General features: G+C 39.7%; 1 protein-coding gene across 3 annotated transcripts; it reads right to left on the bottom strand.

The window, feature by feature from the left end:
• Positions 1–1,192: 1,192 nt before the first annotated feature.
• Positions 1,193–9,977, bottom strand: LOC149828214 (protein RETICULATA, chloroplastic-like). 3 transcript variants are annotated; one of them, XM_090016786.1, is made up of 8 exons: positions 8,825–9,977; positions 8,613–8,711; positions 8,269–8,489; positions 6,743–6,812; positions 6,387–6,466; positions 4,202–4,266; positions 3,337–3,541; positions 1,193–1,319 (listed from the first exon to the last, which is right to left on the bottom strand). In XM_090016786.1, exons 1-7 carry the CDS (start codon positions 9,401–9,403, stop codon positions 3,348–3,350), a joined length of 1,308 nt encoding a protein of 435 aa, XP_089872912.1. In that variant the 5' UTR covers positions 9,404–9,977; the 3' UTR covers positions 1,193–1,319; positions 3,337–3,347. The 3 variants fall into 3 exon arrangements, with proteins under 3 accessions (XP_089872912.1, XP_089872913.1, XP_089872911.1); XM_090016787.1 differs by having other exon boundaries at positions 1,243–1,319; positions 3,342–3,541; XM_090016785.1 differs by lacking the exon at positions 1,193–1,319 and having other exon boundaries at positions 3,173–3,541.
• Between the last annotated feature and the right edge of the window lie 9,770 nt (positions 9,978–19,747).

The raw sequence follows: 19,747 nt of genomic DNA, 5'->3' as shown, positions 1-19,747 counted from the left end.
TTTATATGACTAGATTCTAGAAAAATTAGAAAAAACTCTTTCAAAGCCTGGTATATGGCTGTAGGCAGCAACCACCTTTTATATATATATATATATATAGAGAGAGAGAGAGAGAGAGAGAGAGATCCACACAATGAGGATAGTTTTTAATTTTCAATTTTACTTAATCTGAATTACCAGATGTGTTTTATCATTGCTCGTTTACTAGAATGCGCACTTTGCATCAAACTATTTCAATGAGAGCCAGAATCTCACATTGTGCAATCTAGATGCAATGTGAACCAATGATTTTCAGTTCCCTTTAAAATATGCATAAACATTAAAACTCTCTTAATTCAATACATGGTTTCCACTAATAATAGAGATTACACTTATAGGTTTGATTTGCAAAACATGCGATGAAACGTGAAAACCAAATGTTTGCCACCTCTATGAAGCCCCTTCTTTCAGCGGTCCAATCTCTTGGCAATGTTTGCCACCTGGTTCAGATCTTCTGATGATTTGCTGTCCCTTTCTAAACAACCTACAGAAGGTGCCTTTGGTGGTAGGTTCACCACCTGCAGTGGTGGCTTTGCCCTAAGCAGAAGTTGCTTATGATGCTCTTTTCGTGGCCTCTTTGGAAGCAGCAGGCTCCTCACACAGTAGTGGGAAGCAGATCAGGTCATGCTGAACATGAGCGTTTTTGCTCATGCTGACATCGTGGCCATCCGATTTGCATTTTAAAAAGCTCAACAAAACCACGTGGCATTCATCCAAAATGCAAACAGACTGCTACGATGTCGGCATGAGCAAAAAGCATGAAAGCGGGCTACACACTCGAGTATTGTACTCTCTAGCTAAAACTCATAAAAGAAAGTTTTATTTCATAAATTAGACCCACCAGATTTGTAAGAAGGGTCATTTACTAGGGAAATCACTTTTGATCAAGTAGTTTGGACGTAAAAACAAGATTTTCTCAATCATGAAATTATTACAGTGTGGATCGTTGGATTTAGAAGTCTCCAAGAAAATTGCTTATCCAATGCCATCGGGCGATCTAAAACATGTTTTTGACTAAACAAACCCTATAGATCATATCAACAGGGTTTGATCGGCAAGAAAATGTGAGGGAACAAGTGGTTTCCACTAGAGGGCACAGTATACTCAAAGGCAGCCAATATTTTCCTAAGCAAAATAATCCAACTTAATATTATGGCAAAGATAAGTAGCAACACAGTGAGATACATCCACGCTGTATGTGGGCTTCTCGGTTTAGGCAACCATTATCCATTATAACAAACCAAGCAAGTTTTCTCCAAAATTTTCAACATAAGTGAGCCCTGCAAAGGAAAAACAAGAATAGGTAAATTGTACCTAGGGATGGCAGTGGACCATGGGGGCACAAGGTCTCCACCCCCGCCCTGTCAAATGGGTTTTGATTTTAACCTCCATCCCCACACGGGTTTTGATTTTAACCTCCATCCCCATTTCATGTCCTCCATCCCCAGTGCAAACAGGGCGAGGCCCCATTCCCCCCCCCCCGTCCACTGAAATCCCTAATTGTACCAACGAGGGATCCTCCTCTTGTCTGGTCAGAGCAGCTAGTGCACATCACCTGTATTGGGATGTTACAAGTTCAAATCCCAATGGTATCGTTGTATAACTGGTAAGGGTCTGCCTAACCCCAGCTTGCCCTTAAAAAAAAAGGAATAGGTGCATTGCAAGATCATATAACTTATTTCTCTTCCTGAAAAGAAGCTTTTTAAGCTGGCTGCAACACTTTATGACTTGTTCGTTTAAACATTAAAGCTTTGTTTGTTTCACACAACTTTCATGGAAAAGTGTTGTACTGGCAATCCTGATCTAATCCTTTGAAACAAATATCAAATCATCATAGTGAGTTTACCTTTGAATGATGAGCTCTAGTTTTTCCCACCACTTATCACTTTTTATATGTAAATTCTTTTGTACCTCTTCTATAAAAACTTTCACATGAAAAGGCTGAGCTGGTAGGATTCTTTTAGAAATCCACGTCCATTCCAATAAAAAGTCTTTCTTGTATACAAGAATGAAACAAACTAGACTTTGTTTGAGAGCTCTAGATGAGAGGGGAGATAGGGAGTTAATAAATGCTATCTGCCCTATTTATCCTCATTGATGTTTAGAAGCCAGGTTTTGGAAGATGAGAAAAATAATGGAAGTGGAGAAGAGAGTGGAGATAGGTTTTTTCAACTACATCCGCATAACGATGTAGTTGACAACTCCTCTTTCATCAACCATTTTCTTCTTCGTCTCCCATCACCCTTCTCATCTCATCTCCAACACTAGCTCCTAAACAGAGCACAAGTACAAGCACACGATATTCATACTAATATCTACATACATATACAAATACACATATACCTACATACAAGCACAAGTACATACATACGTAGGCCCCTCAGTTTTTTTAGAGAGAGCTTTTTTTTTTCCTTTTTGATAAAACTTTCACATATTAAAACCTGCAATATGCAAAAAACATAAACAGCAGAATGAAAGCAGATGCCAAACCTGCCCTCTTGCCAGTAAACAAAATTAACAATAGCAGGTCTTGAAAAGGAAAACTTGTTGGGTTTCTTATATTCCATTGCTAGCTAGAGTTAAAGACTAAACTTTTTTTAAAGGAAAGCTGGGGTTAGGTAAACCCCCACCAGTTATTACTCAACATACCACACTGGATTTCGAACCTGCAACGTCCCACCACAAGGAGACGTGCACTGACAGCTTCCCCCCTCCCCCTTGGTGAGTTAAAAATGAAACTTAAAAGTGCACAACTTGGCAAAAGGGTACCAATAAAAGATCACTACTCTTAGAAGTTGGACATATGAGGTTGAATGTGATAGCTGGATTTAGAATCACATGAGATGGAAACAAATGTGATTTGAAGTCATGATTTCAAATCACATATTCCACCTTGTGATTTGGAATCACATGAGATTCACATCAAATACGATTTCAAACTACATTGTGTTTCTCATTTGCATAAGATTCCAAATCACACGTTTGGTTAGCTGTGCAAATGAAATATACTCTCATTTACATGAGATTCTAAATCACATGTTTGGTTAGCTGTGCAAATGAGTTTCATTACCACATCTGCATGGATTCCAAATCACATTTGTATGTAACGAAAATTACCTAAATGAGAAGCCTGTTGTTTGAATCCCAACAAATTCTCTTTCATGAGAAGCCTGTTGTTTGAATCTCTCTCTCTGTGGATAGTTACTAACTGATAGATCTACCCCACCAACCGAGGCAAGTGATGAAAATAGAAGATATTTCTTCAGAAAATCCAAAGAAAATTAATATCAGACTAACCATACAGAGAATCATTGACAACCACTCCATCGAGCCCAATCAACAAACTGCATCCCACCATACACGTTGTTGGCAAATCGCACGCCAACAGTAAAAGCCAATGCAACAGGAGGGATTTGTCGAGCCAGAGGTGATGATTCGACTATGCGTTCTAAACCATTGATGATCTGGTAGCGAGTGTTTGAGGAGACTGCAAGAAAGACACCTGCAAATCGGCAAAGTTGAGAACCATAGAGTAAGAAATGGATGCGAAAAGTGATGCGTGAAGCAAGAAGCAAGTGTTTAAGAAATGCCCTAGCACGAGAGTCATGAAGGTTTTAGAAATCACAAGAGGAAGAAAGTAAGGGATAATGGAAGGAAGTAGGAAGCAACATTAAGAAAATAAATAAAACTGTTCCTTAAATGCACTTTAAACATGTTGCCCAAAACTACCCATCATATGTAGGTTTTATAACAAAAAATGATCTTCCTAACATAAAAAGATGATTTCCAACATCAATGAAAGTTTGATTCATCTCGAGAATGTGATGGAAGCATGAAACAAGCACATGGTTTCATGCCTTTCGAACTGAGCTTCCATGGATTTTACAGAGAGCAGATCCTCACCATCCACAATGTGCACAAGGACCATGAGGTCCTTGTGGGATGAAGCAATGGACGGTGAAGATGTCAAATCACTTTAAGAAAGTGATTTAACAGATCACTTGATCTGCTCCCGTTTTTACAAGCTTCTTGTAAATATGATGCTAACCAACACAACAAACATGTACATGCAACTCCAGTGATCACATTAGTCAATAATCCTTATATTGCAAGGTAACCAAATACAAAATAAAACTAAAGAACCATAGGGGAGCGTACATACCCCAAAGAGCTGCACTTTTCACAAGAGGTGGCACAGGCACGTCATGTTCTGATGATTTAATTTGCCTGAGCAGAGGGAAATAATATTCAGTGATGATTTTTAAGATCAGAAGGCAGATTCTGCAAATCAGTTCTAGGCTCTTGAGCAAAAAAGTAGCATGTTTAACAGAGGCATAATAGCAACTTCTCATGAATATCACATACATCATGAGCTACGGCCTTATCATATACCAAAGCCAAACCATAGTTTAACCACAGATTGCCGAATAATATGTTTATACAACCATTTTTCATCAGACCAACGCTCCGCTTGTCTGGTAGGAGCAGATAATGCACATCACCTGGTCTTGGGACGTTGCAGGTTCAAAACCCAATGGTATAGTTGTATAACTGGCAAGGGTCTGCGTAACCCCACCTTGCCTTTCAACAAAACAACAATTTTCATGGGAAAGTTTTACATGCACACGTCTTTTTCAACTCTAACTTGTATGCCCTTGACTATTAAGAACTTTCAAGAATCAACATTTAGATGATCAGCAGTCCAAATAACAGAGTTTGAATTTGGCATGCTAGACCATGAATTTATATGCACTGGTAATCATTGTTAATTACAAGGCCTTGTCCTGATTTAGTTGCTGCCATCAGAATTTCCATTCCTCCATCTAGGCAGGGCCATAAAGTTGCATATTTGGTAATTGATTTGTGTTAATGGACAAATCCTGACTGTAAACATGCATGCTTGTGTCGTTGTCATGCACACACCCACAGATCATTCTCTTTTATTCACTCTTTTTCTTGTCTTCTTTCCTTTCCTTTTTAGTCCTTTATCAATTTCCATTTTTTGGCTTTTACCGAAAATCTTGAGCTGCCATTTTTGTATTGGTTTTGCTGGTCACTTGCAATTCCAGATTTGACTATTCAATGCAGCTTTTTCGTTATCTACATATTCATAATTAAGAGGGTAAACAGCTCTATGAAGCTGATTGAAAAGTATTGATATCCTGGATGTTTCTGTGAACTGTGAAGTCAAATGCTCCACCTATTTTGCCTGGTTATATGAATTTTCAGCAGGTCCATGACTCTACTTATCTAGACATGAATATACATGCTCCGCACTTTAACAAACTTGGATGCCAATGTGAAAGTTGAAACATAGGTGGCAGAACAATACACAGCATAAAATTCTTAAAAAGCGGCAACATCTGACATCCATTTCAGATTCATAATGGAGCCCCAACAAATGATCCAGTAAAATATACATGTCACGAGCTTGGGAGATTTTCTAAATACAATCCCATAATTAAATAAAAGGGGGAAAAACCCAACAAATAGAACTAGCCCGTAACATCATTTCTAGAACTACTGCATCATTTAGTTCATGCATATGATAAGGCCGATTATATACTTTTCTTTTGTTTGTGTTCTTAACCACAAACCTTTTTTCACGTGCCAGAACCATCTAGTGATGTGGGAACTTCAAAAGCAAACTGGCAGTGTTGTGTTTTAATTATCTGCCTAATTGTCATGACTTGCTTGCCACTACCCATGCAAATTATGAGCCTCAGCCAGGTCACTGGGCTTCTAAAAGTTAGTCAGAGGCAGGGTACAAAGAACTTGAAATTGATTTTGCTCTAATTGTCGATGGACCTACAACCAAAAGACTCAGAACTCATTCACATGGAAAATTTTGAATCATAAAGTTTCCTCTTGGAGAGACTCTTTAGCACCACTGAAGAGATCACGGAGGCTCACACAGTGATCAAAATATTTAAGTGGACAATATATACAAAAGTAGTAGTACAAACCATTAGAATTTCATTCACAAAAAGAAAAAGAAAAATACGAAAAAGATCCTAATAGTGCCAGTAAAATTCCATGACACCCTTAAATACAAATATTTAAGTAAGGAGGCTTCTGTTGATTTCAAAGAGTTAATATGAATATCAGGGAGAGCATGTGACCAGTCTTTTGGATTTAGTAGTACTGTTCTAAATCTGATATCCTATAGTATTTCATATAAATCCAACAACCAAGTGAATGAAAGGATGTATAAAGCTTCATAAATTCTGAACAGGTATCCTAAGAAAAATAAGCAGAAGCAAAAACACCCACTAAGTGACAAGATGAATTATAACGCTGAACTTTGATGGCATATTGCATAAACATATGCAAGAACAGATTCATACCGTTTGGCAGTCATAATCATATTTGCAATGCCTTGGCCAATAAGACCACATGCAAATCCAACCGACCCGTACATAACACCCTGTTCAAATATGTAGGAGCAAAATATTACTTCCAAAGCAACCATGAAAGTTCTAAAACTTTCACAGTATAACTCAACACCAACATTTGAAAAGATGATTGTGAATACGCAGATAACTGGAAATTCCACAGCTTAATGCATAAACAAATGTCGAGAGTGGGGGGAAACAGAGATGTGATTGTGGAAGATGAAAAGCAGAAGCACGTAAAACTCATGCCCAGTGAAAGGTCCCATAAAACCTAAAGGAAGAACAAAATGAATGTCTTCAGAAATTACCTTGTAAAAGTATGTGCCAATCCGTTGTTGGATTGAAAAATGGCATCCAGGCCTTTCTGCCTCAAACACACTACATAAGGGGAAAAAAAGAATCAACAACTGATATGTCGAGATACTATGACTAGAAGTCGATGCCAAAATCAATCCAAGAAACACAAAGAAATAAAATATACAAGTGGCAGAATTTATCAGAACAGACATACTCTCATACGTTACCCCAAAACAATTAGTAGGAGACTGGAAAACATCAAAAGCTTAAACCTCACATTTTTATATGATTTCCTTCATTTTAGAGAAGAAAGAAGCCACAACACCAATCAAAAGTATAGCACTTAACAAGTTCTACATGGACAAAATTTCCAAAACTTTGCTTGGAAACAGATACTATGAAAACAGACCATATGATAAGTACTCTTATCTTATCCAGTTTTCAACAAGCCTTTATTTTTTTAATTCAAAATGCACAATAAGGGTAATAAATTAACCAGCAAAACATGCTTCTAGCTTATTATAAAGAGACGAGTGATAATAAGTGATCTTTTAGAAAACAAATAGAAATATAAAACAGTTAAAGATTTTAATCGAAGAATTCCAGACACAATCAATAGGATAGTTTACATTCTAGGATATAGGTATTGCAAAGAGAGAGAGAGAGAGAGAGAGAGAGAGAGAGAGAGAGAGATGGTTCATGCCTGGTGCTAACAGATTGGAACAGTACAAGTAGATCAGCATGTACCATTATTATCCCCATCCAACATAAATGAAACGGCCATTTGGATTATGCTATCATACTCTGCATGGCATAATTTGTTGAAGCATATCCTAGTTTAAACCCATATACCCAAAGTGGTGACAATTTGAACAGGAACTACTTCAACATGTCATACAGCATATGGTAGACTTATTTCCACCTAAAGCACATTAAAATACCAAAAAAACACTCATGTTAATAAGTCCAGAGAAAAGACGGGTGTGGCATATGTCATTGTGAAGATGCTCATAACTCGCACTTGCAAGTTGTGAAGACTTTCCCTTTGAACTTGCATATTTTACCGAATTTACAACATGAGCGTACTTAAAGAGAACATTCTAGTACCTTGAATTTGAAAATTCATAACCAGCAAAAACAAGCGACCAGCAAACATCATCCGCAGAATCATTGGAACTAAACCCATTATTAGACACTTGGTTCCCATATTAAAGAAGCTTACTAAATATATCACGTTAAAATAACTATCCCATGTGCTCTACAGAGCTCAAAGTTAAGTCAATTCTGCAGAAGATTCCTGTTTGGTTAGCCTCCTCTGCAATTTCAATAAGAAAAAAATAAATGCACAATAGTTATCCATACTCTTAACCTGAGGCGTGAAAACAATCCAATATCTAAGTCCATCAGTCGGTTGCCAATACATATAAGATTGTGTGCAGAAAAAGTTTATCAAAAAGACTATTTGAAGTTCAGTTAGCATAAAGTCATAAAACCAGCCTAACAGCATAACAGCGAACACCAAGCAAGCAGTACAAACCTGCCAGGTAGAGCTCCATAGGCACGTTGCAGTCTTGCAAGGAATCCTTTAGACATGGATGGCTGTCCGAAACGAACATATGGTGCCAACATACCAACCAGAGCAACATTAACTACAGTACCAACAATAAGATCAGCAGCATAAAGCTCAAATTCCTCCCAGAAGTCCTTTCCCCTCTTTTGAACTTCAGCAAAGGTCGCACAGCAAGAGTCGATAACTATCTGTTTGAAGAACAATAGGCCAAATGTCAACTTAGGCACCAAACAATACGTCAATTTGCTCAATTAATCCAAAAAGAGACTATGATTGCAGAGATAATAACAACAGAAAATGAAAAGGCCCACCTCTGTCGAGATTTTAAAAAGAAAAGCAGGGTCTGCAAGCATCCTGTTCCTAAGCATGCCGCATGATCGAACTGCTGCACCAAGAGGCCAAACAGCCCCCTACAGGAAGAAAAAAACTCCGAAATTCAACAGACATCCGAGAAAATGAACACCATTGACATCATCCGCCAAAAAGAATCCAAGAACTCAAATGGGAAGATCCCTAGAACTACCTGCAGATCCAAGTATCTCAAGAGAATAATTTTACGAATGCCGGTGGTTTTCGCCGCCTGTAACATATCAGCTGGAAGCTTCGCCCCCCGAGCCTCAATTTCCCTCATCACCTCATCAAACTTCAAAATTGGCCCGAACTCTGCAGCCTCTTCATCGCCCTTCTCGAACTCCCCACCACTCTCATCATCTCCACCACCTCTTCCTCCATTCCCATCCCCACCATCACCACCACCAAAAGAATCCCCACCGCACCCGCTATCAACTTCTGCTGCAAAAATCTTCTCAACGACACCGGACTCGCAGTTCACGACAATCCCATCTGAAGGCGAAACGCCCTCAAACTCCTTAGGAACCACCACATCCACTGCTTCATTCCGCACACTAGGCTCGCTTCTCGCCCTAAAACTCTGCACCCTGACCCTAGACCCACATTTCCGCCGCAAAACCAAAAGTTCCTGATTCTGTCTCCATCTCAAACCGGCCGATGAGCTGAAACCTAACAAATTAACCCTCGGATTACGCCACAAACACTCGAATTCGACCGGATTCGTCCCTAATCTTAATGAAGAAACAGCCATTAATCAAACCCCAAAACCTCAATCACTCAAAAACTCTACACTGGATCCTTAGACCTCCCCCACAACAAATACAACAAAACCACCACTCCGAGAGAAGTCGACGAATTTCTCAAATTTAATCCACAGAAAACTAATCGCTCACAAATTACGCTCAGAACTACAACAAATCAATAACTAAAAACGCCAACTTTCTACGTGAAACAGTAGAAAATCTACTGGTAAGAGTTCAAGTAATCTGGAGAGAAGATGCAGGATAATCGGGGGAGAAAATGACCTGGTTCCCGGAGAGAGAAAGTCGCCGAAACCCACTCTGGTTTCCGGTATTCAGGCCGATTCCCTTATCTAGCAAAAATAAAAGGAAATTACAGGAAGGATCGCTGGCGATCCGTTTCTGGTTTCGGGGAGAGGGGAAGAGACGCCGAAAACCCGCTCTCGTATCCGGTATTTCGGCGTCGGATCGCTCCCTGAGCGACGGACGTAACGATTTGTTGAAAGAGAGCGTCGCCGGAGATTCGATTCTGGCTTCTCGGGAGAGGGACTCGCCGGAAAACCACAAAGGTAACTGGTATGCCGGCGTCGGATCCGCAACTCAGAGTGGAGCTCGGGGGAGTTGGCGTACAAATAGAAGGCCGAGAGAGCCTACTTGCTGACGTGGCGCTGTCGGCTGCAGGTCGGAAAGGTCACTGGAAACCTAGCTCCGTGATGTGACTGGCCAGGGGTACTTCGGTCATTCAATAAAAAGTTCGGGTTCGGGTCGGGACTTGGGAATTCCTATATCCTACGTAATCGGACATGACATAATTATTAGAGCCGGCCAAGATTAAAAAACTATGGGTAAATAATATATATATATATAAGGGTAAAGGCGTCAAAAACAAAAAATATTAAATTTTGTATAACATTAATATTGTGATGAAACCATGTTATTTTTAAAATATGTGATTATTTTGAAAATATTATTTTTTTGAGAATTATGAACTTTTGAAATATCTACACAAATTTATATTATTTTTTAAAATATCACAAGTATTTGTGATACAAGGTATGGTTACCAGAACCCTTACTAAATCCAGATCCATTTGGCCTTTTGGGTTGACAGGTTTTACGTTAGGATCACGTATCACAATTCGGGCATTGTTCTCTTTGTAATAGCTCTTCCAAAATTCAAAGAATTGCTTTGTGAACTTGATGATATGCTCGAAACCGGCATCATCCACCTAGGGATGGCAGTGGACCGGGGGAAAGTGGGGGCCCCGCCTCGCCCCGTTTGTACCGGGGATGAAGGGTATGAAACGGGGATGGAGGCGAGGACGAAGGTTAAAATCCATCCCCGTCCGAGGGTGGAGGTGGGGATGGACGTGCACTTTTCCCTGCCCGCCCCGATCCCCGCCCCAACCACTTTTCCCCGCAATATCCCCGCCCCGTTTTAACCGGGGATGGAGGACATGAAACGGGGATGGAGGATGAAATCCATTCCCCGCGGGGATGGAGGCGGGGGTGGAGGATAAAATCTTGAGGCGGGGCGGGGGTGGAGACCTTGTCCCCCGCCCCCACTGCCATCCCTACATCCACCCCTTCAAAGCTTCTTTCGGTGTCCTTGTTCTTTTTCACCTGAGGCGACTTTTTTTTTCATTATAAAGATTTTTTGATAAATTAAAGATTTATTATTTAATCAAATCTTTAAAAAACTCTATATGTAAGAATAAAAAAAAATAAAATATATAAAAATACTTTAATTGTGATATTGTCACGATAAAATAGAATTTTTTAAGTACAAAATATTTTGAAAAAATATCACATCTTTTCAAGAATTTATTGACACGATATTTTTTATAATGTCACCGATATTTATTACACGGTTCTGTAACAACGGTTACTCCAACCCAGATATGACTCGGTAGCTATATGGATCTGTGATACCTTGTTCGACCCGATCCATTTAAATTGCTTCCAGACAAATTGGTGGGAAGCAAAGTGTTGCTGTAGATATATTCCTTTTATGGGAGGTTCGAATTAAGACAGTTTGACATTAGGCCCATTTTTGGTATGTTTGTGGTCAACGCCTCAATAACTCAAAAGCCATACCTACTCAGCACGTGAGCAGATCCGCAGATCTACTTTAAGTGATTGGACATCTTCACTGCCCATTGCTTAATCTCACGATTCTTGCAAATCAAGTGCCATTATATGGCATACTTTTTGTGCCACTTGATCGCCCTCCGTCAAGTCATGGCCCTACCCCCAAGATGGAGGGTGATCAGGTGTAACGCAGAAAAAACGGTGCCATGTGATGGCACTTGATCCCGATTCACCATGATCAGGTGACATCACATGGTATATTTTTAGTGTGCCTCTGCACCTACCTGGCTGCCCTCAATTTGCTTTTGTGCCCCCACAATTGACAGAGCACACAGTTCAAAGTATGGCATGTGATGGCACGAGGATAGTGTTGTGACAGGCATACGCCTCATACGCCTCAGTACCTGAAGGGTACGCCTCAGAGGTGAGGCCCACGCTCAAGGTACCGAGGCGTTTTTGTGATGCGCAAATTGCTCCTCATAAACCTTTGACCAGTTCTCCGACCATCGGATGACCGACATATCCCTCGCTTCCGTACCAGCTGGGCGCGTGGTCCTTCTCCTATTGCCTCCCCTCTCACCGCTTCACTTCCATACCAGTTGTGAGAGGCGTACGCCTCAAAGGCGAAGCGCAGGCTCAACGCCTCACTTCACCTCATCGCATTTAACAACCTTGACGAGGATCCTTGTGGACAATGAGGATGTCAAATCATTTTTCTAAAAATGATCTGGCAGATGAGCAGCCCAAAAACGTTGCATTGGGCGCACTTAAGAGGGTGCTACGGGTATAAGGATGGCAGTGGACCAGGGGAACAGGGTCCCACCTCGCCCCCATCTCGTTTGGATCGGAGATGAAGGACATGAAACGAGAAATGGAGGACATGAGACCTTGTCCCCCGCCTCTGCCCCGATCTACTGCCTTATTGACCATGTGTAGTTTGTCGCACCACCAAGTACACGAGCTGAATGAGCTCAATTTGAAGTGTTCAAGCTTGACTCATTCTTGTGGAGAGCCCAGCTGAATTAGAGTTGATTTGTTGTGCGAAAAAGGTACATTTTTTAGAGTGAAAATAAATAGAATTACAAAAAAAAAATACACTTAAAATTTATTTATTTCTATCTAACCCGCTTATATAAGTCAAATCAAGTCGAGTACCTATTGTTGATATTCAGCTTGTCGAGCTTCTTTTACGAGTTTTCAAACAAGCACTTTACGAGCCGAACATGAGCCAAGGCATGAGGGCCTCAGCCCTAGCTGAGGCACCACAATCCATGCAACAACTATAGACCAAACTAATGAGTTGCTTGTGTCCCTAAGAAGGTTTTTCAATATTAAAAACTAAATAATCGGCCAACCCATATGGTCAGGCCTTTAAAATCAAATGGTAAAAAATGTTTATATCAAATATATTTTATCAAAATTGAAAGTAAAAATAATTGGAATCATAAACATATTGAACCTGATCCCGTATCAAGATATGATAGGTTTGGGTCTAATTCTTAAACCTTATTAAAAAACAAGTATATTAAAGATCCAACCTGATACATACCCGAGCCTGTTGATATGTATGAGTTCACAATTTGGAGTTGTATTTAGACTTAGTGAAAAATCTAAATTAAATTGAGTAAGGTTTTGGTCTAACTTTTAGACTTGATTTAGAATTTGGTATAATAAGACTTGACTCGAACCCGACCCGATTACACCCCTAAATTGCTAATAACCAAAGGCTTTGACAGTTATGCATAGAAATGACCAACCTTATGCATAGCAATTATTTTAAAAAAAATACAATGTGTCATATAAGTAGGACTTTTTTTTATGAAAACCTTATGAAAATGTCCTTATAAATTTTTAATTACATTCTCAATTCACATGACAAGAATTTTTCGCACCTAATATCCATGCATCTGCTTTATAATATTTTGCCTATGCTTTTATAATATTTAAGTTATAATAGGATTTAAAATTGGGATTAAAAAACAAAGACAATTTTTTTATTAAGACCCACCATTTAGTTGAAATTTTATCTTAGATACCACCGTTTTTAAAATTCATGATATATAAAAGGACCTTGAGATAACCTACCTCACACAACTAAGGATACTGTTTTAGTCTTTTAGAGTGTCTTAGAATTCCTATCTTACCCTTATTTACTGAAGTGACATGATTGGCCTGCTTAATATTGAAATATTAGGAACTTACGAATAACCAAAATGGATCAGAATGTGACTCGGATCCATAATAGATTTTACCCATACTTTTTCAGTTTTGGATAGCATATATTCGTATTTGAGGTCAGATCCAAGATAATATAATTAACTAAAATATCAAAAAATATTTAACTCAAGTTAACTAGTTGAGGATAAAGTAAAAGGGTATTTTCCATATTCTAAAGTATCCAACTAAGATTAGTTAGGTGAGGGTAAAGGTAGGTTAAAGTATGTACTTGTTTTATCATTGTCAGAAAAAACTAAAACTATATTAGCCTATTAAGAATTTCAGAAAGAATGGTGCATGACATATAATTTCATGTAAAAGGTAGGTATGTATCAGGAAATTACCCAAAAAAAAACTATAACAAAACTAGTGGATGGTATCAATGTTTATCATGAAAATGGTCACCATCCCCATTTTTTCTTTTAATAAACAAGCTGGGGTTACTGGTTAGGGCACAAACCTACCCGGACACAAACAAGATGAAATTTTAATTCTCAATAAGATAATTCCTATCAAAAGTAAATTGGTATATTAGTATGTACATACATACTTATAAATAGGGGTGGCTATCGGGTCGGGTTGGCGGGTTGGCGTGTCAGCATACCTCAACCCGAACCCGACACGTTTATTAAACGGGTCAGCTGTGGCAAACACGAACCCGACCCGTTTAATAAACGGGTAACCCGACACGACCCGCCAACCCATTTAATAAATGGGTTGGGTCTGGTAAACGGGTTTTCAGGTTCGCGGGTCAGGTTGGCAGGTCGGGTTGGCGGGTTGACGGATCGGGTTGGCAGGTTGGCGGGTTGACCCACCCGCCTAACCCATTTATTAAACGGGTCAGCCGGGTTGGCGGGTTGGCATACCCCCAACCCGAACCCGACCTGTTTAATAAACGGGTTAAGCGAGTCAACCCGTTTATTAAACGGGTTGGATTAAGCCCAACCCGAACCCGCCTAAGAGGCGGGTTGGCGGGTTGGGTCAGAAATTGCCACCCCTACTTATAAACAACAAATATGGTAAGAGAGCATTCAAAAGGCCTATAACAATCAACATAGGATGAGCCAACTTGATATTTTGGCGCTATCATGACAAACAAGAAATTTAGGTTTTGGTTCCTTCATTTTTTAAGGAAAGATTGAATCAAGTGGTTTATCTTTCCACGTTCGATTCATACACAACAATCCAATTGTTGCATACCAATAAAGGTGGCATCCAATGTGGTAAGTGGGGTCCTGTGTTAAGCTGAAGGCCCAAAGATCCAATCCATCTGCCACATGGCGCAGCTATTGTTGATAGGGGTCCACGGTCCACCTAACCCTAACTGGACTTTCAAAAAAAAAAAAGTTCCACCCATCCTGAAACGTTGCATTGTATGCATATCAATAAATTAAGGGTGTGCCCCACGAGGGTTCTGCTAATCTGGTAGGGGCAACCAATGTTGCCAGTATCAGAATCGGACCTGTATAGTTTGGCCCAATGTTATCAGTATCGGTGCTTGTCGGCCCATACGCATCATATCAGCTTGTATCTGCTGAATTTTGATACGCCATACGCTTCACCCTGAATCGGCTATTTTTTAAATAAATAACAAAAATACAAAAAAATTTATTATTTTTTTTTAATAGTCTTTTAATGGTTTTAACATGTGTTATGTTATGGTTGACATATAAAAAAAAATTATTATTTTCTGGCCGATACAGAAGAATTCAGCTAGGTATCGATATTGGCCAATACAGCTGAATCGGTGGCCCAACGATTCAGGGCCGATATCGACAACATTTGTTTGTCCAACGATTCAGGCGAATTGGCAGATACCGATTCTCAAGTAAATCATTTTGAATCCACCAAAAAATAATTGAAAAGTATTACATGGTAATCAGAATGTGACACATGTTACACTAAAATAAATTTTAATTTTAATTTTTTTATTAAAAAATAGCTGATTCAGGTCAGTATCGTATCAATTTTCTGGCGATACGATATGTATCGGCCAATTCAGGCCAATATGCATCAATACTGACAACACTGATCGTCACAAAGTTGACAGGATGTCGTGAATTTGAAACCTGCAGGGGTGATCCTTTGCCACAGGTCAAGAGTGAGCAAGGGGAAAACCTCAAGGGTTTTACCTAGGAGTGTCAATGGGTTGGGTTTGACCCATACCTGACCCGTATGAAACCCTAAACAAGGAGGTCAGATTAGAATCCAAGTCACAATCAAAGGGTTTGATTAATATATGGAGCAGGTTATGGTCTGTGAATTTTTGTGCCAGACCTGAGCCCAACCCGAGTTCCGTCTAAGATCCATAAATTTTCAATGTAAAAAGATTAAAAAATTATTAGAGTATGGTCCAGGTCTGGTTCATATAATCCCCATAAGATCTAGGTATGGTTTTTTTTATAGTGGGTCTGATTGAACCCAAGTCCAGACCCAGTACCAACATCTCAAATCAAATCTAGGTTTGGTTTATTTAGGTTCAAACCAAACCCCACCCATTGACACCCCTACTTTTACCACCCACAGGCCAGCCAATGTGCTGTTGGCGATGAGAGGGGAATGTGGGTTTCTTTAGTCTAACCAAAATAAATAAATAAATAAGGGTGGGCATCTTGTCAGGCTGATCCAAAGCTCATTAGGGCTCAACAGACCCAACCCAACCCAACCAAATTCTTGTCAGGCTCAGGTCTTACCAGGCTGAGGCCTAGGTGAGTAGGATCGAGTCAGTTGACCCCGGGCTAATAAAAGGGCTGGGCCAAGCCAAGATCCATTGAGATCTTATACTGGTCCTACTTGAGCTTGACCCATTTACTAGTTAGGCTAGGTCAGACCCAACTCTTATCAGGTTCGGACTGCAATTACCCATCAGGTACCCCATCCGATGCCCACCCTTACACTCCATAGAAGCCTCAACAAATAGATGGGGTGGAATCCAGTGCCTCCACTTTTTTATGATATTTACACGAAGAAACCGCTCTCAGGAACAGATACTTAGCAGCACTGGCTTTGTCTGTCGCACTTACGATCACTGTCCTGGCAGCGTAAAACACCGTGGGCTTACCCCTTGCCCGTAACATTAGAAAACAGGGAGGGAAGAGGCTACATGTTTGTGGGACCATGGGGAGAGGAACAGAGAGTGTTATGTCTAAGGGATGTAAATGGTTAGGATTCAATTCAGATATCCAACTGAATCCAAATCCTTTTAGTTGGTTGAGATTAATAATCGGATACTGATTCGATATCAAGTTTTGTATCCAAATCTGAGCCCGAACTCAAATATATGCAACTTAAGGTTTTAACCAAGTCAGATCTGCATTGGCTTTTGTCTAATCCTTTTTTTTTTTTAATTTATAACCCGAAGAAACCGAACCTGGCATGAAGACCTGGTCGTGCTGGCTCAGCCTGTCATACCTACTGTCGTTGTGCCGACAGCGTAAAACTCAGAGGCTAGGCCCCTGGCCCGGGGACCTGTGCTATGCATTTGCTTGCACAGAGGGACGACGCCCATGAGAATCGAACCTTGACTGCCTGTCTAGCAGCCAAGGCCCCACCCCACTACGCCAACCCCCTTGGGGCGTCTAATCCTCTTCGGACTACGAATTGGGATCTGATTAGGTCGGACTTGGTAATGCCTAGATCCAACAGATCCCTGTTTCGAATAAGCTAAGGGCCAATTCGATCCAGGATGATTCAGACCAATTTTGACAACATTGCCCTTGATCTATTGATTTTGTAGCACTAGTGGCATGACTGTGGAACTTAACCTTCACAATCTATTCTGGCTATGTCTAAAACTAGGAGAAAGGTGTCCAGTTATCAAATTAGGGACTTGATGCTGGCCTTTTCTTAATCAAGCTATAAACTTTTTTATACGATTTGCATCATGAGTGAAGCAAACCAGAGAGAGAGGCAAATATTCGGATGAGATGATTCTTATATTGTTTTGATAAAAATAAGCTAATATTTAAATGGGAAGTAGGTATTCACCAAAGTTAGGGGCCTACTGCAAGTGAAGGGAGTTTTCGGGTGTTTTTTGCAAATCTGACCCCACAAATGTGTTAGACATGGTTGATTTGCTAGAAAATTTTTGATGAAAAATGTAAATTTTTCAGCTTGAATATATATAAAAATTGTAGACCGTCAATGTTCAAAACCTACCCACTTGTCAGAATCAGACAATCCAAGAGTTCATTCCTATAAAACTGAGCATGTAAAACACAATTTGTACAATAAGATTTGAGAAAAACATGCAAAAAAAGGAAAACAAGCCCAGTAGATTAACGGTAAGCAGGATCAATGTATGCAGCTACCCCTTACTTATATCCTAACTTATTATGAATTAAAATAGATAATACTAATTACAATTTTGTTATTATAATAACTCTGTTTTCAATATCCTAATTTCTTATTAACACAAAAACTACAGATATATGTTTCTTATGTGAGTACAGACAGAGAGAGACAGAGATTTGGATAAACACGAGAGACAGAGAGAGTTGCTTAAGAAAACAATTAAATTACAAACAAATGAATAAATTATCCTCGTTTTCTAGTGTATATTGTACGTCTACATGAATCAGATTGGTCAATCTGAGTCTTGATTTTCACATCCTCCAACATTTGACAACCCCTAGCCATTGGATTTCATACGTTGACAATTTTGATTGTCTCGGACCGTCGAACACAATAGGACCTCAGGCCAACATTCAAACTTGGAGGCACATCATGACACTACTTGGCATCAACAAAGATCAACCGCCACAAAATTAAGCAGAGAAAATACATGTGTCTCACCCGACTGCTGTAGAGCTATCTCGCTTCATCTTGATCAGACTGTTCTCAATGTTCCAAAGAAAAGGTTTATAACTGCAGCAGATGACATTAATCAGCAACTGCATGCCCGATAAGATCATTTATTGCTAAGCAGAAGACGAGATTTTAAAGAATCTTACAGTCGTGTAAGGCCATTGTATGCTTGTGTAGTGCGTTTTAACTCGGTAGAAAGCCGCATAACCTCTGCAGCTAATGCCTCTCCCTTGCTCTGTTCTTTTGTCAATTCCTCCTTTGTAGAAATAAATATTTTCTCCATCAGTTTCATATTTAATTTAAATCTACTGAAACTAAGGATGGGAATACTATAAATTTGTTCACAAAACCAGGTGCTTTATTCATACACCATAATGGAAGATTCATGCACACCATGGCAAAGAATTGAATGTATAATTACCAATCAAACCAAAAGAAAAAAGAGAAACCAACCTTGAGGGTAAGATTCTCCAAGGCTTGTGCCCCAGATTCAGATGAGTTTCGGTTGCAGTCTTTTATGGTGTTGGATACTTCTGCTCTCAAATTATCCAATGTTGCCCGGAGTTCTTCATTCTGCTTCAAACAATCTTTTACCTGTAGAAAAATTTGTGATTCTTTAAACTAAAAAGAGGTTATTTGGCCTTATGATCCATCTTGTAATTTTGAAGGGGTTCGTAATGATAATAGGATTCATGGAATGATAAATTCTAATGTGAACATACTGGAATTTACACTAAACCAGCACTGTAGATGGACATTCATGACGCAATAAGATTCTTGCACCTATAAAATATGTGCAATAAATTAATACGTCAAGGCATCCACTTTATTTACATACATAAGAAATTTCTGTTTGAGGCCTTGAAGCTTTTCTTTATCTTTCTGGAGACAACAGGCTTGGATAAACTGTAAACAAGACGAAGCTGCAAAAAGAAACAGTTAGGGTGACAAGAATCTCAGTGTCTTGTCGTGGTTGCCCTTTTCTTCTTTCCGAGGATTTTAGACTTGGAAAAATAGAAAGGTTAATCTCTCTCTCTCTCTCTCTCTCTCTCTCTCTCTCTCTCTCTCTCTCTCAGCTAGGCTTGCCAACAGGTTGAGCCATGAGTAGGGGTGGCAATCGGGTCGGGTTGGCAGGTCAGAATACCTCAACACGAACACGACCCATTTATTAAACGGGTCGGATGTGGCAAACACGAGCATGACCCATTTATTAAATGGGTAACCCGACATGACACGGTTAAC

Source organism: Nuphar pumila, chromosome 9 (assembly GCF_984573655.1).
Source record: "Nuphar pumila chromosome 9, dmNupPumi1.hap1.1, whole genome shotgun sequence".
NCBI classification, from domain to species: Eukaryota; Viridiplantae; Streptophyta; class Magnoliopsida; order Nymphaeales; family Nymphaeaceae; genus Nuphar; species Nuphar pumila.
The sequence above is the reverse complement of the archived record's forward strand: the minus strand, read 5'-3'. Positions and strand labels throughout refer to the sequence as shown.